The sequence below is a fragment of the Leptodactylus fuscus genome, chromosome 3, assembly GCF_031893055.1.
Source record: "Leptodactylus fuscus isolate aLepFus1 chromosome 3, aLepFus1.hap2, whole genome shotgun sequence".
In the NCBI taxonomy this organism is placed as follows: Eukaryota; Metazoa; Chordata; class Amphibia; order Anura; family Leptodactylidae; genus Leptodactylus; species Leptodactylus fuscus.
Window position 1 is genome coordinate 175,243,922 of NC_134267.1, and position 22,592 is coordinate 175,266,513.

The 22,592-nt window shown below is 42.4% G+C and overlaps 1 protein-coding gene across 1 annotated transcript in view; it reads left to right on the forward strand.

The window, feature by feature from the left end:
• The first annotated feature begins 578 nt into the window (after nt 1-578).
• The window catches only part of ERICH6 (glutamate rich 6), a 48,260-nt gene continuing 26,246 nt past the window's right edge, over nt 579-22,592 (forward strand). The window contains exons 1-5 of the mRNA XM_075268804.1: nt 579-632; nt 708-833; nt 1,842-1,943; nt 12,129-12,289; nt 22,395-22,462. Coding sequence (XP_075124905.1) covers nt 627-632; nt 708-833; nt 1,842-1,943; nt 12,129-12,289; nt 22,395-22,462 — 463 coding nt within the window. The 5' untranslated portion in view covers nt 579-626. The remainder of the gene's footprint in view (nt 633-707; nt 834-1,841; nt 1,944-12,128; nt 12,290-22,394; nt 22,463-22,592) is intronic.

Sequence of the window (22,592 nt, forward strand, 5' to 3'; positions counted from 1 at the left end):
AAGCCGACAGTGCCCTGAATTCAGCGCACTGTCGGCTTTCTATCGGTATATAAAACCATGTGTGCCCCAATTCATGAAAGGTCCTCTTTAAACTTATCACACCCCACACATTTATCATCACATACACCCATTTTTTCCACAAATGAGGACTGAAATCTGCACCAGCTATGGACTGGTGTACATTAAACACATCCTCCGCTAGGGTCGGGGTTATCAAGACTGGTGTACAAAATGCTGATCTTGATAAATCCACCTCAATTTGTAAAGTAAGTACATTAAAAAACTTACTAAGATGTATGTGGTGAATCCTATTAGTGTAGGTGAGATACAATCATGTACTTTCATGACATATATTGTAATGTACATATATTTGTCTATACCTCCGATTGGTGCAAAGTTTGTTGAAAAGGTAATGACCATGTACATTCATTTCTTATTTTTAGAGGCAGATTCTCCTTATACGATAATCCAGCCTGTTGCGAGTGAACAAGAGGATGGTAAGGAACAAAATAAGAAGTAATGATGTATCATAGTCGTAGTATTATTAGTATTAATACTTTGTATTGCTTACAGATCTATTCTCTTCATTATCAGAAGACCTGAGTGAGCTAAGTGTTCTTTGTGATATGGAGGTAATGGGATTTCACCAGATTTTTCATGCCAAATGAGACACAACTAAGTAATACAAAATGTGATGTTTTCCATAGTTCTCTCAGGATTACAAGACATATTTTGAAAAACATCTGAAGACTTTGCCCCATGTTGGCCCTCCTACTATTCTGGCATACAAGAGAGAATCCTCAGAAAACAGCCGGCTACTAGCAATGATGAAGGTAGTTAAATAGTTATAAAGTCTAGCTCCCATTTTTTATTTTTTCGCCATTGTGTTTGGTGGTGCTTGGTGACCATTTCTATAATATAATGTATTACCCTATCTAAATTATTTTTTATTATAAAACAGGCCATAATGTTCTACTTAGCAACCCTCTAACTGAGCTGTTGCTAGGGAAAGTCTGTACATAGTTATATTGTAAACTAGTAGAATATCCGCGGCTTCGTTTGTGGAAAATATGTTAAATTGTTGGTTATGCTAGCTAAAGTAAAATTTTCAGTTTCGCACTGTAAGGGCTCATTTACATCTGCGCCCGGGGTCTCCGCTTTCAGGTTTACGTTTCCTGCCCGAACTGGTGGTATCTTCGGTTTTATATCATCTAGACCAGCATTTCCCAAACTTTTTAAGTCAAGGAGCACTATTCAGGACAGAAACTGTGTAGGGAGCACTTAACATATTTTACCTAAAACCTACATAGGTGCCAAAGGTAATGTGCGATATTAACGATGGGGGGGGGAGCGCGGATTTGTAATGAATTGATATTAGATATTAAATTTTCATTCATTGAACGGTTCTGGCGCATTTGGTGTCACTAAGGGCGGGTTAACATCTGCGCCCGTGCACGCTTTAGCCAATCCGGCAAGTTTCAGTCTTCTGCCCCGAGAAACTGGACAGGGGATGGAAACCCGGCAGTCAGTTTTCAAACCCATTCAAGTTCAAACCCATTCAAGGTCACATCACTCGGTCACCTTTTGGTCCTTGTGGGGAAGAGTTTGGTCAGGAACCTCCCTCCTCTTTAGGGGAAGGGTGCGTTTTTTGGCAAGCATCCTGGGCACGTTTTTTTTAGTGTGGCACCCACGCTTTTTTTTGTGCACTTGGTGTTTTTGATTGGCACAGAACGGAGACCTTCGATAAAAAAAAAAAAAGTGACATCTTATTCCTTGTGCATATTATACAGCGTGTGTGAAATTGACACACTTATTCTCTATGTACTTGTCTTCTGATGTAGATCCTTAAGGAGCAGTCTGGAAAAGAACTGTGTGAATTCTGTGGAAAACCATTGAAGCCATTTCCTCTAGAATACACCATAGATACAGAATATTCTGATGAGGTAACTCTCTCCTAACATTTCTTAATGTATGAAAATGCATTGGGTCCGTACGTTTCATTCCAGACACAATACAGAAGATATAGTAGTCTTATAGTAGTATCAGCTATTGGCTTCTTTTAAAATCGGGTGTCTCATGAAGGTAATCCTGACTCTGCTTGTACATTTACATACAATAGAGTGGGCCTCCCCCCTCATACCCTTCTCTATGAACCTTATTTAGGGAGCCATCCCTAAGTAAGAGCAGTTCTTAATCTGGTGGACTTGCCTGTCCATATACTGTAGTACTTTGTTATCCATTCATACATGGGTACTGATTTGGTTTGCCTGCCTGCCGGTTTCCATCTCCTTCCCAGTTCCTTGGGCAGGAAATGGAAACATGCATAACGGAGTTCGGACGCAGGTGTGAACCCACCCATACCTGTCCAACCATTCATATAATTGAAAAAACCGAGTTCACCATCATTCTCCCACCTCACTCAGCCCTCCACCTGACCTATTTTTCAAAGTTAATGGCTCCACACTTACACCAGTCTCACAAGACCATTGCCTTGAGGTCACCTTTGATTCTACCATCTATTAAATCACATATCTAAGTTCTAAACACCTCCAGCCAACTCCTGCCCAAAAACATTTATCCAGTGATCGAATGTTCATCCAATTAATGCAACGTTCATCCAATTTTTCACTCTTTGAAAGAACACGTTCAAGATTTCTTCCATGCATCCCTATGCTCTGGGACCACTATAGTAAGACTGTCTCCCACAATCACAGTCTTCAAGAGCAACCCAAAGGTTCACTTCTTCAGTAAAGCTTACAGCATTCAGTAACCCTACTGCCACTACACCATCATCTGAACTGCATGTAGCTTCACTTACTGTCTCTTTTCCACTTTCACCTCCCTTGACCTCACGGTTAGGGTCCAGTTGGTCACTAAGTTTGTATATTGTACTGGCCTTTGTATTATATATGTAAAACCTTTCCATATGTATAGCACCATGGACTTAATGGTGCTCTAAACTAAATAATAATAATCTGCCACTGCCATAATTCTGTGAATATCATTGCTAAATCACCTGACACCAGTTGTCACTGTTTGTGTCTAAAATGCAAGATGTCTTCATGTACAAAGCCACACCATAGGTATGTTGCATGCTTTTTAACTTGTACCTGAAGGTAACCACCTCATATATTGGGGCCAACATTTCCACCACACCCCCGCAACGTCCGTTCAATTCAAAGCCCTCATGTAACATCCACCTGCATGGTCAGTTCCTATAAATTATCCTTCCCATTGGTCTTATTGCAGATGATGTCAGTGAAAAAATCTTACAAGTGATGTGGCTCTGTAAACACACACACACACACACACATATATATATATATATATATATATACATATATATATATAGTTACTGGCAATGTCTGAAATCAGGCATTGTATAGAATGCCTATGCATTGTATAGAATGCCTAAAACTAGCTGGCAATGTATGAAACAATTCGTCATTTCACACATTGCCTAGGCATTCTATACAATGCCAAATGAGAAAGCGGCAAAATATGAAATAGGTGACATTCTCGCTTTGGCAAGGCACTAGCAGCATCTCCGATTGCGTGCTTCTAGCATGAACCCGCCGCCCGTGCACACGCGCGATACGATGGTCTCTGCCGTTGCCTCAGGCTTAGACTTAGTTTTGTTCGTGAATGTCCATGAAAATGTGGGAGGAGGAGCAAGCTGGAGTGTTGGAAAAGTACATGAAACAATGATTGGATGAGGAACTGTCCAAAATTCGAGGGAATGCTGCCAAAATATAGTATTTGCTTTGGCAAATAAATTTGGGGTTTTGTACAATTTTCATTGTATTTTAATAATTTTTTGGGAAAAGGCACTCTCATTCCAGGTTTGGATTTTCATACTTTGCCTAAATAGCATTTGGCATTCAATACAATGCCTAGGCAAAGTATGTAACGATTCTGCCATTTCATACATTGCCTAAAAACTGTGGGCATTCTATACAATGCCTAGGTATTCTATTGAATGCCTGTTTTTCATATATTGTCAGGGTCTGGGGTTGCTAGGTGGGGTGACATAGACACACAAGTCCAGTTTCTTTAGTCCAAAACAAAGGTAGAGTTTAGTTTCACTCAAAAAAAGATAGTGCAGCAACAAAAGGAAACAATACAAAAATACATCCCTGCCCGGCTAGGCTCTAACTAAACATAGAATAGGTTACCTCACCTAGAATGACAGAAATCAAAAGCCAGTAGAATCATTCAGGACACAGCTCCAAAAATATGACCTCTCTGTTGGCTGTCCAGCCAAGCTCTGCCAAAGTGTTGCAGCTGGAGCAACTTCTTAAGCCTCCTTGATGAAGAGACTCTCTGCAGCTGGGTCGCTGCTGGAACATCCCCAAAGTGTGGACTGGAGGGGGGTGGAATGACAGGTCCCACTACCAACCTACCTGTCATTCCTAAAAATCCAGCCCAGTAACTGGAACTCTGAAATAACCCTCAGCAGACAATAGTTATCTGCTGAGAAATGTTCTTTCTGGAGTTTTCTCATCTCAATGAAGATAGAGTGATCCGCAGTACTTTATGTATGCTTTTTTAAAAAAATTAACTTTTAATTCATCAGACTTAAAAACTGCCAAAGACGGCAAACAAAACAAAATGTAAACAAAACATTGTACTGAGACTGAAATCTAATTGTCAAATCTCTCCATTTTAACCCCTTGACGCAGGTGCAAAACATAATGGGATGTTGATTACGTTCCGTTTCATTTGTTACTACTTTATCAATAAAGTTTGTTTCCCTTACTACCAGGTTTCTTGTTTTGTATTATAAATCCAATAAACCAAATATCTGGGAACTATTTTTTAATCCATTGAGCTGTCAGTCTCAGTACATACGCCGGAACAGCTATGAATAAGGGATCTTAGCATCCCGAAACACGTCAGCTACTGCGGTTTTTATTAACTTTTTTTTTTTTTTCCTTCTTCTTCACGATGTTTTGTTTACATTTGGTTTTGTTTGCCGTCTTCGGCAGTTTTTAAGTCTGATGAATTAAAAGTCAATTTTTAAAAAAAGCATACCCAAGTGCTGCGGATCACTCTATCCTCATTGAGAATTCATCAAGGATTGGCTTCATCGAGTCCTGAAGTACAGATCGTGCACCTTGGGAGGCAAGTCAGGAGTAAAGTGGTGAGCTTTCTCTTATTTTTTAACTTTTCTCATCTCACCACCTTAGTAGTATATATATATATATATATATATATATATATATATATACTGTATATACTCGAGTATAAGCCGACCCCCCTAATTTTACCACAAAAAACTGGAAAAACTTATTGACTCGAGTATAAGCCTAGGGGGAATTGCAGCAGCTACTGGAAAATTTCAAAAATTAAAATGGCCGAGTTCTTGGGTGCAGTAAGTGCTGGGAAAGGGGAGGGGGTGTTTTGGTTGTCTGTCTGCCCCTTCCCTGAGCTTGAGGACTGGGTTTTTTACCCCCACTTGGAATTCAGCCTGGCTGAATATAGGGGATCTGCAGTGCTCCTATTAACCCCTTCCCGATGGAATAGAAGCACTGCAGATCCCCTATATTCAGTAGACCGGGCACTGTCAGACACAGGGATACCTAATGTGTATGTGTTTCACAGTCATTTTCTACTTTGAGGGCAGGTTCACACCAGCGCCCAATCTCATTTATGCAGGTTTCCGTTTCCTGCCCGAGAAACATTCATGGGTTTGAAAAGTGTCCGCCGGTGAGTGTCTTCTGCTCTCCGCATTTAAACCGTTTTTGTTTTTTTTTAGTGGGACATGCAGGACTTTGTGTCCAGTAAAAAACAAAACGGTTTCGCCATGGGCAGCAGAAGACGGCTCACCCACAGACACTGAATGTCGGTTTCTGTCTTCTGCTGACAGAAAACGGAAACCTGCATGACTGAGATCAGGTGCTGGTGTGAACCCACTGTGAACTTTTATTTATTTTATTTTTTATTATATTTTTTTAAACTTTTTTTTAGCCCCCCTGGGGGACTTGAACCTGCAGTCATTTGATTGCAAGTTCCATAGACAGCAATACAAGTGTATTGCCGTCTATGGGAGATTCTCTACATTACTATTACGGCTGGTCATAGACCAGCCGTAATAGTAATATAGCGATGACAGGCCTGTGAGCCTTCATTAGGCTCCCGGCTGTCGTCGGAGCAGGTCGGCTACTGCGAGCTCGCTGCGCAGGAGCCGGCCTACAACTTTAAAGGTATGGGGCCGGTGGGGACCGGCCCCGGGGGCTAATTTTGAACTAGGAGGGGGGAGGACATCTCCGGAGGGCACCTCCGCTGTAACGCTTACAGCAGAGATGCCACAGCTTATGCCTACAATCAGAGATCACAGGCATAAGCTTCAGCATCTCTGCTGTAAGCATTACAGCGGAGGTGCTGGTTTCTATGGCGACCACTCTGCAGAGCGGCGATGCTGTACATTAACCGGTTAAGGACCAGGCCCAAAAGTATGTTAAAGACCAGGCCTTTTTTTTCAAAACTGACATGTGTCACTTTAAATGGCAATAACTTTGAGACGCTTTAACTTACAAAAATGAATTTGAGATTGTTTTCTTGTAACACATTATACTTCATGTTAGTGGTAAACACTAATCAATATTTTTGCATTTATTTATAAAAAAAACTAGGAAATTTGATGGAAATTTGAAAAAAATTGCAATTTTCAAAATGTGAAATTCTCTACTTTTCAAGCAGATAGTCATACCATCCAAATACATGAATAAATATTATCTCCCATATCTCTGCTTTATATTGGCATCATCTTTTGATTGTCTTTTAATTTATTTTGGACGTCACAAGGCTTAAAAGTGTAACAGCGATTTTCCAGATTTACAAGAAAATTCTCCAAACCAATTTTTTAGGGACCACTTCAGTTCTGAAAGTAATTATAAAGGCCTGTATAATAGAAACCCCCATAAATTACCCCATTTTCAAAACTGCACCCCTCAAATTATTCAAAACAGCATTTGGGATGTTTGTTAACCCTTTAAGCATTTCATAAGAATAAAAATAATATGGCAGTGAAATTTAGACATTTCATTTTTTTTCACTAATACATTCATTTAGACCTAAAATTAACACATTCACAAAGGGTTAAAGGAGAAAATGCATCTGATAGTTTATTGTGCAATTTCTCCCGTGCACAGAAATACCCCACATGTGGGTATAAACTGACTTTTGGGCACACGACAGTGCACGAAAGGGAAGGAGTGACACTGGGTGTTTGAACAGCAGATTTTGCTGGAATAATTTTCAGGCGCCATGCCTTATTTGCAGAGACCCTAGAGTACCAAAACAATGGAAATCCCCCAAAAGTGACCCCATTTTAGAATCCACACCCCTCACAGAATTCATCAAGGGGTATAGTCAGCATTTAGACCCTACAGTTGTTTCACAGATTTTACTAACATTGGGATGTGTAAATGAAAAATTACTAAAATGTCACTTTATCTCCAAAGTTTTCATTTTCACAAGGGGTTAAAGGAGTAAAAGCCCCCCACAGTTTGTTAAACAATTTCTCCTGAACACGGCAATACCCCATATGTGGCCATAGTATGCTGTATGGGAACATGGCGGGGCTTGGAATGGAAGGAGCGCTATTTGGCTTTTGGATGGCAGATTTTGCTGGAATTATTTTTAGGTGCCATGTCACATTAGCAGAGCCCCTAGAGTACCAATACAGTGGAAACCCCCTAAAAGTGACCCCATTTTGGAAACTACACCCCCCACAGAACATATCAAAGGGTAGAGTGAGCATTTTGACCCTACAGCTGTTTCACAGATTTTATTAACATTGGGCCTTGAAAATGAAAAATTACTTTTTTTCCAACAAACTGTCAATTTAGCCCCAAATTTTTAATTTTCACAAGAGGATAAAGGAGAAAAAGCTCCCTAAAGTTTGTTACACAATTTCTCCTGAACACAGAAATGCCCCATATGTGGCCATAATCTGCTGTATGGGAACATGGCGGGGCTCAGAATGGAAAGAGGGCTATTTGGCTTTTGAAGGGCAGATTTTGCTGGAATATTTTTCAGATCCCATGTCGCATTTGCAGAGCCCCTAAAGTATCAATACAGTGGAAACCCCCTAAAAGTGACCCCATTTTGGAAACTACACCCCTCATAGAATTTATCTAGGGGTAGAGTGAGTATTTTGGCCTCACAGGTGTTTCACAGATTTTATTAACATTGGGACGTGAAAATGAAATATTACTTTTTTTCCCAATGAATCGTCCATTTAGCGCCATATTTTTAATTTTGCAACTAGTTTAAGAATTAAAATCCCCCCAAAGTTTGTTACACAATTTCTTCTGAACACGGCAATACCCCATATGTGGCCATAATCTGCTGTATGGGTACATGTTGGGGCTCAGAATGGAAAGAGCGCTATTTGGATTTTGGAGGGCAGATGTTGCTGGAATAGTTTTCAGGGGCCATGTCGCATTTGCTGAGCCCCTAAAGTACCAATACAGTGGAAACCCCTCAAAAGTGACCCCATTTTAGAAACTACACCTGTCAAGGAATGTATCAAGAGGTATTATCATTTTGAGCCTAAAATGCTTCCCAAAAATTTAATGTACAAAATGAAAATTGAAATTTTTAAAAATATGCCATTTCGGTGCCCAATACGTTGCACCCACTTTGTGTTGTCAGAGACCTGCACTCCTAAAACTATTAAGGGGCCATCCCGAGGGGCAAAAAATTATATATGTGGGTGTAAACTGCTGCTTGGGCACACAGCAGGGCTCAGAAGGGAAGGACCACTGTGCGTTTTAGCTTTTGGGGTAGAGATTTAGAGGGACCCTCTGGGCACCATGTTGTTTTTGCAGAGCCCTGGAGGTGCCAGTAAACTGGAATTCACCAAGAAGTGACCCCATTTTGTAGCAGCAATTTTAGGGTCTCTGCAAATGTGACATGGTGTCCAAAAACGAAGAATCTAAATCTGCACTCCAAAAGCACATATTGCTCCTTCACATCTGCGCCCTGCTGGGTACCCAAATGGTGGTGTATGCCCACATGTATGACACTGGTGTACCCCGGACAACGGACTTAATGCCATATGTGGGTATAAATGGCTGTTTGGGCACAGCCGGGGACAGAAGGAAAGGAGCGCTATATTGGTTTTTGGAGCACACCATGCCACTTTTGCAAAGCCCCTGAATTGCCAATAAAGTGGAATCTGCAGACATGTCACCCCATCTTGGACACTAGCCCACTGATGGGATTTATCAAGTGGTGTAGCGAGATTTTTTTAACCCTTGAGTGTTGCATTTATTTAGTTTCCAGAAATGAAATCGCAACTGATAGAGAAGTTAAAAATGAAAATTTTACTGATTTGCCATTTCAGTGTGCAACATGTTGTGCCCGACTTATGTCAGCAGAGACACTCCAAAAACTGTAAAGCGGGTATCCTGGGCACAACAGCTTTCAGAGCGTTCATCTCTGATACAAGTCGGGCATAACATATTACGCACTGAAAGGACGTATTCCTGGAAAAATGGTCATTTTCACCTTTCACAATCAGCTTCGTATTCATTTATGGATAATAAGTTATAGCAACACTTGGGGGTTAAAAATGCTCTCTGTACCCCTGGATAAATCCTTCAGGGGTGTAGTTTCCAAAATAACATCTCATATCCGGGGATTCCACGTTACTGGCGTTTCAGCTCTGCAAAAGTGTCATGGCATCCAAAAACCAAACCGTCTGCGCTCCAAAAACCCAATAACCCTTCTTCCCTTCTGTGTCCGGCTGTGCCCCAATATCAGTTTATACCCACATATGACATTACGTCCGATAGAACGGGTACACCAGTGTCATACATGTGTCATAAACTGCAGTTTGGGCGCACAGCAGGGCGCAGAAGGGAAGGAGCGCGATGCGGCTTTTGGAGTACAGATTCAGATGTTTGGTATCTGGACGCCATGTCATGTTTGTAGAGCCTGTAAGGTACCAGAAAAGTGGATTCCCCAAAGGAGTGACCCCATTTTGAAAACTGCACCCCTCAAAGAATGTATCAGGGGGTGTAGTGAGGATTAGTATGCCAGATGTGACTGCACAGCGGATGGCGAAGAGGGAATATATAAGCGGTGCGGAGGACATTGGGGACACCAAATTCTGTACTATGTCCCAGTAGCTCCTATGATTGGGGGAGTCACTCTGGGGGTCACTTTAGGGGTCACTTCTGGTGTCCGTTCCCTCATAAGCTGTAAATATGGGGTGTCCCCTGATATCCGCTCGCACAGCTTATATATTCCCTTCCTGCCGCAGCCAGTTGTGTTCTAATAATTTGGCGATTTTTGCGGACTTTTGTCTTCACATTATTAGATGCTATATTTTCTTTATTTTTCTGGTGACGCGGCCATATAAGGACTTGTTTTTTGCGGGATGAGATGCATTTCGTAATGACACCGTTTTTGGGTGTCTACATCTTATTGAATACATTTTATTAACCCTTTTTTGCTGGATTTAAAAAAAAAAAAAATCAATCCTGGCATTGAGTTTTACTTTTTTAGTTTTGCGCCATGCAGCGTACAGTATAAGTAACATGTGTCCTTTATTCTGCGGGTCGGTACGGTTACGGCGATACCTCATTTATGTTATTTTTTTATGTGTTACTAGTTCTGCAGAGGAAAAACACATTTGGGGACATAAATCAATGTTTTTTGCATCGCATCTTCTGAGAGGCGTAACATTTTTATTTTTCGGTTGACAGTGTTGGTTGAGGGCTTATTTTTTGCGGGACAACCTGCGCTTTTTATTGGTACTGTTATCGGATGCATATGACTTTTTGATCACTTTTTATAGTATATTTTGTAAGGTGAGACGGCGAAAAATCATTACTTCCGGCGAGTTTTTTCCAGGTTTTTTTTCCGGCGTTCGCCGTGTACATTAAATATTATTTCAGTTTTATTGTATAGATTGTTACGGACGCGACAATACCAAATATGCATTGTTTTTATTACTTTTTAGTTCTTTTTTTATATAATTCATTTTCTATAGAGAAAAAGGGATTTTTGGGCTTTATTACTTTATTAATTTTTTTCATACACTTCATTTTATTTTTTTTTTATTTTTTTTTTACTTTTTCATGTGTCCATTTAGGACACTTCAATCAGCAATACTGTGCTGATATAGAATGCCATGTGAGACACAGCCTGCAGGTGTCCCACATGGCATTCCGTAGCAGGATGTCAGGCTGTGTAGACGCACAGCCTGACATCAGAAGGTCCTGGCAGGATCACCAGGTATGTGGGGGCTCCGGGCAGTCTGGGGTCACTGGCCAGACCCCAGACTACCTTTTACTGCTATCGGCACCCTCCGATCTCGCCGCGGGGGGTGCCGATCTGATTCAATTGCTTTTCGATCGCGCCGTGATGTTTCACGGCGCGATCGAAAGGGTTAAAACGTCCAGTCGGACTCAGTTCCGACTGGACGTTATTGAGGAAGGGGTTAGGTGTTAGTAACACCTAACCCCTGTCCTCCCCGCACCCCTCCCCCCGCCAAGAAGGTACCTAAAGACAGGACGTATTTTGACAATAGTCCGGTCTTTAGGTACCTGGACCGCAGGCCGTAAATTTACGTACGGCGGTCCTTAACCGGTTAAAATCTGCAGAAGTACTTACGGTACTTCTGCTAGCAGGGCAGGAAGCAGACATGCCGGGTGCGGGCCTGAGTTTACGTGGCTACGTCACCCGGCGTGTGATGGAGCGGTGTGGGGGGGGGGCGGAGTCTGCTATCCTGGCCTGCTAGCAGAAAATTACCGTAATGACCCGAATATAAGCCGAGGAGCACTTTTTCAGCACAAAAACTGTGCTGAAAAACTCGGCTTATACTCGAGTATATATGGTATATATATATATATATATATATATATATATATATATATATATATATATATATATAGGCAGCGTGGGATAAAACATTTTTTACATTGATTGAGAACTAACATGGATAGGGAAAACATGTTTTGATGGATTTCAAAGGATCAAGCTGTGGTTTCGAAGCCATTTAACTGTCTCATTGGTCTTCAAAGCCAGGGTATAGTTGCATATATTAACTCTGGAAATACGGGGAAGACTGTCAGTTTGAAACAAATACAACTAACTTAAGACACTTTCAGATCTTTTGCTGCAGGCAGTTCAGAAACATGTTCCAGTATCTGTTCAAAGAGGAGAAGCGGCTGCTTCAAAAAGACAAAATTGAGTTAATCTCGGTTGCCCCCCATGGACCCTATGGAAGTGAAGTTGAGAGGCAAAAAGCAAAGGAAAAAACTGCAGAGAGGTAACATCCTAGCTCCACTTCTCTTTCCCACATGTCATTGATGTGGAAGCATCTGAAACCTGGTAGACTAATGATATGATGAAGTGTTGTTTATATGGAAATACATGTCACGACAAAATACTCCCTTCTAGTGTCATATATAAATAAAATGAGAATGGACAATGTCTTAGTGACATTGTATTTGTAATATTTATTTCCTATCAAAAGTCACATTAACTCTTTCAGCCCCTAACTACACCAAAATGTCTGTCCTCAAGTAGTGTTACATGACGTCCCTTCTGTATTAGATTTCAGCATGTTGTATACCGAGGGCACTTTGTGCATAATAAACTGTGGGTTTGCAATTTAAGGAGTTTGTGGAACGGCTTAACTTGAATGATCTGAACCTACGCTTTACCTCCACTATTGACAAAAAACAGATACCATTTCTTGATATTACCATCTCGATCACGGATGAGGGCACACTGGAAACAACTTTGTTTCGAAAACACACTGCGACCAACTCAGTACTGGCATGGGATAGCCATCACCCCCTGCCATTGAAGCGGGGAATACCAAGGGGACAATTCCTCCGCGTCAGGAGGAATTGCTCCTCATTAATGGAATATGAGAAGCAAAGTCAATCCCTGTTAGATAGGTTCCTGGCCAGGGGATACCCGAGGGGCATCCTGGATAAAGCACGGGAGGATGCGAGAGCCACCCCAAGAGAATCCTTACTTGTTCCAAAGGCTAGAGAACAAACATCTAAGACAATACGTATGATTGGAACATACAATCAACATGTGAAGGAGGTCTCTAGGATTTTCGACAACTATTGGGGGATATTGAAACAGGATAATGATATAAAGGATTTTCTAACAATACGTCCCTCAATAACGTACAGGAGAGGTAGAAACCTATCTGATATTGTAACAAGGAGTCATCTTGCTCCTTTATCTCCTGAGAGCACCTGGTTGGATGCAATGAGAACTACAGGGACATACAAGTGTGGCTCGTGTAGAGCGTGCGCTTATATCAAGAAGGGTACGGAGGTGATGGCGCATGGAGTGGGGAGGAGCTTTAAGACACGACAATTCATTAACTGTAAAAGCGAGGGTATAATCTATGCCACGACCTGCTCTTGCTTGGTTAACTATGTTGGAAAGACCAAGCGAGAGTTCAGAAGGAGGATCCTGGACCACATAGGAGATATAGTTCACAGGAGAGATACCCCAGTAGCAAACCACATATGGCTACATCATGCGGGTGATCCATTTGCAATTAAGTTCCAAGGAATCGAGAGGGTACCCAGGTCTAATAGACGGGGAGACTGGGATGGGTGGATTCTCCAAAAAGAGACTCAATGGATCTTTAGATTCAAGTCAACTAAACCGACTGGTCTAAATGAGTCAATATCGTTTTTACCCTTTGTTTGAATGCCAGACAATAGGTATCTGTCACGGATTTAACCTATAGTTATGTGTAAGTGTGTGGTTTAACATCTGAGCTACAAAGGTGGAGGACAGGTCCATACTTAGTGGCATCACACAAAAGAAACAGTAGTTGATGGACACGCATGTGTAGAAATCGTCATCCATGGTGTCCAGAAAAAGCTGTTACTCGTGTCACTTATGAATTTGTTGTGTGGCTCCTCCTGAGGTATGATCATTGTTGTGAGAACAAGGGATTAAACGTTGCATTATGATACCACGATACCTACCTGTGTTGCTGCCCGGGATAGAGAGCTATATATAGGGGGGACCATTAGACAGACACTGTGACCATGTTACTATACCCCAACATGACATCCTGAGTCAATGTACTAAGGTACTGATCTAATGTCAGGAATATCATCTACAGTATCGGTTAGGATATTAAAAACTGGGTTTCCACATGGAACCCTGTTGTCTCACTAACTGTATAGATTTAGGGTGAGGCAATGTGCAATACATCGGGACGTAGGTAGTAAAAATATTATAAATATTATATATGATACTTACCTGTCCGGTATTGTGTTTGGAAAGTAGAGCACATAGTGTCGGGGGGGTTAGTACTTTAACAGTGTGATAATATACATGCAAAAAATGCTATACTCCATGACTACATCTATAGTGTTTGGATCATGACTCCTACCCGATACCATAAGCTAAGAAGGGCCCAATTGTTAATAATTGTGGGCACACTGAAAAGTTGGGGCTCCGAAATGGATCCATGTCCTCACTGTGGATAAACAGACATAGGTGGCAGTGGTTAACAACAGGGTTAATAAAGATACTCCCTTGAATCGCGGGCAGGTCATGCAGCGCTGTGAGAGAAAAATTTGTGTTTTATTTCAAGCTCGCGCATGTGTGAGCAGCTATCGGCCCGGACCGGAGAATTAACCACGCCCCCTGGAATGGGACTCATGCCCAGCCGCACAATGATTGGTGCTGCAGGGCAAGGAGGGCGTGTGACATGGGCGGGGCCGGCCCGTCTTGCTCCATATATACTCGGGCGGACACAACGCTCAGTGTCGGTCTTTAAGTAGCGGGGCCAACCACCGTGGTCCCGCGAACTGCGGTTTTTACCGCACATCGGGTGCTTGTGCTTAATATCTACTCCCCCTGATGAACTGAATAGGGAAACGCGTAGGGGATTGTTGTATTTAGGAATGGACACAGACAGGGAGGGAGATGGATTATTGGTGAGAGATAGATATGGGGCAGAAAGACTGACCGTTCAACACCCGCCTGCCTGAACAAGGTCTCTTACCTACTCACCCCTGTACTGTTATAATCAGAGACATAAGTGCCTTCCTATTATGATATTTGTTATGTTTCTAATAGGCACCAGTGATTGTGCACATATAGTGATGACACCTCCGTAATACATGGGTATGGAAGTAATGTGATGTAGATTGGGGTGTTGTGGACAGAGGGGTTGATTAGTCATTTGATCAGTCAGCCACTGACACTCACCTAGCAATACTTACCTCCTGATCATACCCGATTTGATATCAAAAAGAGGGTGGTGATTTTATATTAAGTAAGACTGAGGAGGGACGAGTTTTATTGGTGTATTCCAGGGGTCGGCAACCCCTGGCACGCGTGCCAAGACTGGCACGCGAGGCATATTTTGCTGGCACGGCAGCCAGCCTGCAACTTTCATACAAATTGAGAGAGAGAGCGTCCCTTCAGTGCTCTGCTATAGAGCTGAGGACACGCCCCCTTCTCTCACTGCCCACCAATAAGAGGTGAGCCTCTCACTGCACGGGCTAAGGGCTCCCTGGACCTGCTGCTACATGTGAGGAGGCGCTCCTGCCGTCTGCAGCCCTGAGGAGAGAGAGGAAGCTCCGGGAGCAAAGTGAAAGTAAAAACACCAGGTACGTGTGTTACTAACTATTCTCATTAATGTCAGGCATTTGGGGTTATTACTTTAGTGTTAGTAACCCCATGTGCCTCACATTAATAGCAGTTAACCCCATCATGTCCCTCACATTAACCCTGTGTGGCTCACATAAGGGTTACTGATGTGTGAGACATATGGGGATACTAATAAAGGACCTATATAATGAAGATATTCACTTATTACCTCCATATGTCTCACATATCAGTGTCCCTTATGTAAAGCACACAGGGTTAATGTGAGGGACATGATGGGGTTAACTGCTATTAATATGAGGCACATTGAGTTAACCTGTAATGCACATGACCAGACTCTACAACTGCGGATAAAAGTACAGACCTATATATTTCAATTGACCCATATATACAGCCATTATTTTTGTGGCTGTGTATCTGGGCCAAATTGAAGAGCTGAAAACTATTGAGCAGGTCCTATATGTGTCCTATACATCCCCTATATCTGTCCTATACATCCCCTATATGTGTCCTATACATCCCCTATATCTGTCCTATACATCCCCTATATGTGTCCTATACATCCCCTATATCTGTCCTATACATCCCCTATATGTGTCCTATACGTCCCCTATATCTGTCCTATACATCCCCTATATCTGTCCTATACGTCCCCTATATCTGTCCTATACATCCCCTATATCTGTCCTATACATCCCCTATATCTGCCCTATACATCCCCTATATCTGCCCTATACATCCCCTATATCTGTCCTATACATCCCCTATATCTGTCCTATACATCCCCTATATCTGCCCTATACATCCCCTATATCTGTCCTATACGTACCCTATATCTGTCCTATACATCCCCTATATCTGTCTGCATTTGCAGCCCTGTCAATTCATTTTTAACATATAGGTCAGTGAAAACCACATCCATGCCATTTGTATGCAGGAGGCGTAAGGCTGAGGCCACACGTTGCAGAAATGCAGCATTTTTGTTGCAGATTTTCATGCGGTTTATTTCAACCAAAGCTAAAAATGGCTACAGAAGGAATGGGAAATATATAGGGAGCTTCTTATACGTTTCCCTTCTGCTTAATCTACTCCTGGCTCAGGCTCAGAAAAACGCAGCAAAATATGTAACAAAAAAAGCTGTGTTCCAACAACGCGGGGGCCTTAGGCTAAAGCCCCACGTTGCAGAAACAGCTTTTTTTCGTTGCAGATTTTGCAGGGTTTTTTTTTTTTTAGCCGAAGCCAGGAGTAGATTGAGCAGGAGGGAGACATATAAGAAGCTTCCTATATATTTCCCATTCGTTTTCTAGCCATTCTTGGCTTTGACGTAAAAAAAAAACGCAGCTAAATCTGCAATAAAAAAGCTGCATTTTTGTAATGTGGGGCCTCAGCCTTAGTGGGATTCTATTAGGTGGTGACACTGTAACTAGATGCAATTATAGCCAAATCCAGTTCCTGGGCACCAGTGCGGCCACTTTGTTGAAAGTGTGACACCCATTAATTCCTGGCTGGGGTTTTGCTGTTACTGCACCGCCAGGAACTAAAAGTGACAAATTAATCTGCGTTTCACTTAGGGAGCGTTCACACTACCGTCTGTGTCCGTCAGACAATGTCCGCTGCTAATGTCTGTTCAAAATCTTGTGTGGATATTAGTATCGGACACTAGCTGTGTCCGTGACATTTTGCATTGATTTAAATGGACATCGGGTGCGTTCGTTTACTGTTCGTGGGTGTCCTTAAGTGTCCGTTCCCAAAGATGTCCGACTTTTCAAGCGGACAGAAAAACCTACATGTCGGGTTTTGCTGTCCGCTTGAAAAGTCGGACATCTTTGAGAACGGACAGTTAAGGACACCCACAGACAGTAAAAGAACGCACCCAGTGTCCATTTAAATCAATGCAAAATGTCACGGACACAGCTAGTGTCCGATGCTAATGTCCGTGCAAGATTTTGAACGGACATTAGCAGCGGACACTAGCTGTCGGACACCGGCGGTAGTGTGAACGCTCCCTTACAGAAAACTGAAGTTACTAACGGCCAAGGACTGGATGGAGCATACAGGTACATTGTGTGTCAGAGCTTTACAGGTATGACCTCACTCTGCTCCCAGTCACATACATTACCACTAATTGTGGGTTACGCATGTACTTACATTGCTTCTAATGGAAAAGAACATGTGTATCCAGGCAAATAGTGGTAAGCGCATGTGGCTGGGAGCGCAGTATGACAGCACCCCTATGTTGTGGTTTGTGCTATATGACTTTAGTGTAGGTGTCGTCAGCTTTACAATTATTGACCGGCACTCCGAGGACCTCATCTTTGATTTTTTAATTTAAATCGGCACGCCGAACAAAAAAGGTTGCCTACCCCTGGTGTATTCAGTAAAAGTTACGTTTTATTATTTATTTGACAAGTGGGGACCCTTCAAGTATTTGTATAAATTATTTACTAAATAAATAAAAAGACTTAGGTTACATGTATACCTTCATTGTTATGTACGGCTCAGTGAAATACAGAACTGACAAAGCACATGGTGTTTTCCTTGGACCTTATAATTGAATGAATGAGCCCAGACAGGAATAGGAGTTGCATTGAGCTGTACTGATTTTTCAGCCCCAGGATTACGGCCCCACACACAAACTTGTGAAGATCATGGTCGTGTGTATGGGGCTATAGTAATGAATGGATCGGTGTGTTATACGTTAAAAAAAGCTGTGTATTCCCCTCCCCATATTCTGTGTCTGTGTTGTTAATCAGTGAGAGAATGCAGACGTAATAATCAAATCATAGCAAGAGGCCGATCCACCCCCTTAGCCCAGCAGTTGAGTGCTAACAGCAGTCTCACTAGATTGACGCAAAGACATATGAACTGCAAACCCCACAAACTACTATTTTTGGGGGCTTTCACTGCAGAACATACCCCTGGGGATAGCGGAACATAACCCCAAGGGTCTCATAATTCGGCACAAGAGTCTTTCTTTCAATAGTGAGCTTCCTGAGTCTCTACAGTTCGGTCTTGGTTGATCTTGCCATGACTTTAGTGCTATTCCCTCCTTCGCAAATGAGACTTCCAGGATACTGATGACGTCTTGCTCTAGGGGGAAAGAAGAAGATTGTGACCAGAAGAAGGGCATTGCTTCTGACGTCCCACAGTTCACTTTGGCTTCTGAACTCTGCCAAAGCAGAACTAGTGCACTAGTCTGGAAAGATCTGGACCTTCTAACCCACATCTATGACCTCTCACATAGCGAGCCAGTTCCCTGCTTCACACTGAAGGGCAATACCCCTGAAACAACTGTCTGCAAATGAGTCTCTTTTCCTTTTAGAGGAGATATTCTGGCTTGATTTTAATCCTAGCTCATGCATCTAGGTTTCAGGAGAACCAGACATTGATCCCTAAAGGAACTAAAAAGGTGGCACTAGAGCAAGTTCTCTTTCTATCACCAAGGACATATTTGCAATTTCTTTTCCCCTCCAAAAAAAAAATAGTAATGTAGCTGCATTATATTGAGGCAAGACTGAGAGTTCCGGCTCCAAGTACCCTTGCTATCTTGACTTCAGATACTAGTTTTTGGTGGTGTGCCCTGAATAGTATATCTACACTCACCGGCCACTTTATTAGGTACACCATGCTAGTAACGGGTTGGACCCCCTTTTGCCTTCAGAACTGCCTCAATTCTTCGTGGCATAGATTCAACAAGGTGCTGGAAGCATTCCTCAGAGATTTTGGTCCATATTGACATGATGGCATCACACAGTTGCAGCAGATTTGTCGGCTGCACATCCATGATGCGAATCTCCCGTTCCACCACATCCCAAAGATGCTCTATTGGATTGAGATCTGGTGACTGTGGAGGCCATTGGAGTACAGTGAACTCATTGTCATGTTCAAGAAACCAGTCTGAGATGATTCCAGCTTTATGACATGGTGCATTATCCTGCTGAAAGTAGCCATCAGATGTTGGGTACATTGTGGTCATAAAGGGATGGACATGGTCAGCAACAATACTCAGGTAGGCTTTGGCATTGCAACGATGCTCAATTGGTACCAAGGGGCCCAAAGAGTGCCAAGAAAATATTCCCCACACCATGACACCACCACCACCAGCCTGAACCATTGATACAAGGCAGGATGGATCCATGCTTTCATGTTGTTGACGCCAAATTCTGACCCTACCATCCGAATGTCACAGCAGAAATCGAGACTCATCAGACCAGGCAACGTTTTTCCAATCTTCAATTGTCCAATTTCGATGAGCTTGTGCAAATTGTAGCCTCAGTTTCCTGTTCTTAGCTGAAAGGAGTGGCACCCGGTGTGGTCTTCTGCTGCTGTAGCCCATCTGCTTCAAAGTTCGACGTACTGTGCGTTCAGAGATGCTCTTCTGGCTACCTTGGTTGTAACGGGTGGCTATTTGAGTCACTGTTGCCTTTCTATCAGCTCGAACCAGTCTGGCCATTCTCCTCTGACCTCTGGCATCAACAACGCATTTCCGCCCACAGAACTGCCGCTCACTGGATGTTTTTTCTTTTTCGGACCATTCTCAGTAAACCCTAGAGATGGTTGTGCGTGAAAATCCCAGTAGATCAGCAGTTTCTGAAATACTCAGACCAGCCCTTCTGGCACCAACAACCATGCCACGTTCAAAGGCACTCAAATCACCTTTCTTCCCCATACTGATGCTCGGTTTGAACTGCAGGAGATTGTCTTGACCATGTCTACATGCCTAAATGCACTGAGTTGCCGCCATGTGATTGGCTGATTAGAAATTAAGTGTTAACGAGCAGTTGGACAGGTGTACCTAATAAAGTGGCCGGTGAGTGTATGTATGTTTGTTGTACGTAGATAATAGTTTAGGTTCTGCTTTTACTCTTCTGAGAAGGTTTTGCACTTGATTTAAAAATCAAACATAACTCCTTAGCTTTTAGCAGTCTGCGTGACGCTATTAAAACCTCTATTCTCTGTTAAAGTACAGCAACCTGCTAAGATAATAAATAAAAAAATCTGTCATATTACAATAAATGGACAAGGAGGCAGGGAATGCAGCTGCAGTTTTACTGTCAGTGTGAGACTTCATGCTGTGGACGTGGAGAGGAACTGTGTGATTATCTCAGAATACTGAGCATTGGTATCACACCAGGAAGAGCCCACTCGCTCAGTAGCCGTGAGGAGAAAAAATAAGAAATGATAAAATTATCTGATGTCAATTAAAGTGCAATCTGAGCTATTTCAGTTCAAGGATGTCTGCAGGTGCAAGCCAATGACTTTATGTGTCTTATGATCAACTCTGATAGAACTTCTTATTGATCAGTTTGAAGATGGACTTAATGGAAATGTATTGTTTAGGGGGAGATTCTAGACATATATTAGAGAATTACTATATATGCAGCTACCCAGTCAGTGTTGTATACAGGGTGTCCTGAAAGTAAGTACACTAAATGAAAGGGTGGACTTTATCCGGTATATGAAGTGTTTTTTATTAATGAACATGTGACCGGAAATGCGCTGTGGGGGCGCTGCAGGTAGACCGACAGTGTATTTCTGCAGGATGATCTGCCAGTGTAGCTCGAAGATGTGCTTTTGAACATGAGGGTAAGGCTGTGGCTCCAATAGGATGGAGCACCTCCCCATTTTGGCCGCATCGTCCGAGAACACATCAGCAACGGATAGCTGAATCGGTGGATCGGACGCGGCGGATCTATGCTGTAGTCCTCTCGCTCGCTGGATTTGACCCCACTTGATTTTTTCTTGTGGCGACATGTCAAGTCTGTTGTGTATTCAATGCCTGTGCTAACCCGTGAAGAGCTCGTGCACCGCATCCAGGCTGCGTTCATTGCGATGAGGGCAATGCCAGGAGTCTGTGAATGGGTGCATCAATCCATCTCCCCACATTGCACTGCTTGCATCGAGGCAGACAGCCAGCACTTCCAGCAATTCTTGTAGATAAGTAACAGTGATTAAACTGATTTCCCATTAAAGCGCTTTTTCTTCTTCGTTTCTCCTTTCACATGGTGCAGCGAGGGATAGGAAACTGACATCTCGGTCTACCTGCAGCGCCACAACAGTGCATTTCCGGTCACATGTTCATTAATAAAAAAAACGCTTCATATACCAGCTAACGTCCACCCCTTCATTTTGTGTACTTATTTTCCAGACACCCAGTATAGAGTAGTGGGGACTGCATTGCAAAATCAAAATGTTTGCCATCTATGACAAAATAACCACCTGGCATAGTTTTCATCTTCTTGCCCAACCCATTACTTTTGCCCCCCCTACCATTTGTTAACAATGCAGGTTCTCTGGAGAGGGAAATCTTTTACCACCTCTTGCATTTAGCAGAAAAGAGGATTGACTCAAACAGCATGGGGTCTGCTTTGTCTAAGGACCCCAAAGTCTGCCTCAATGATATGTATGACCATGTGAATCATTGATGTAGGAAATGCAAAGAGGTCCACAGATTCAGACCCAAATGTGTTTCTGCATAAAAGGAAGATGTTCCCACCTCATCACAGAATGCACCTCAATAACAAATAAGGTGCCATGTCAGAGATTAGTTCAGTGCATTATTATAATGTGTGCTACATGCATTACAATGTATGTGTTACCAATTACAGGACTGGCATTTAAAGAAAATCCCAAATACCAATTAGTCCATATTAAGATCTTACATGAAAAGACTTGAGATGAAGGAAATAGGAAAAATGCTCATTTCTCAATACTCGTATGGGCTCACTGAGTGCTAAATGTCTAAATTATGTATTATTCTTCCTCAGGCTGAGAGAAAGACATCTGGCAAGAGTCTTTGAAACCATCGTGACAGAGCCAACAACTATTACTGAATGTAAGTGCAAAGATGATTCTTTTTCTTTCATTTCTCTTTATCTGTTCAGGGGTGTTGCTATAGGGGGTACACTGGTAGCAGGTGCTACTATGCCCTGAAGGGTCCTCAAATGTCCTTATATCACATAAAA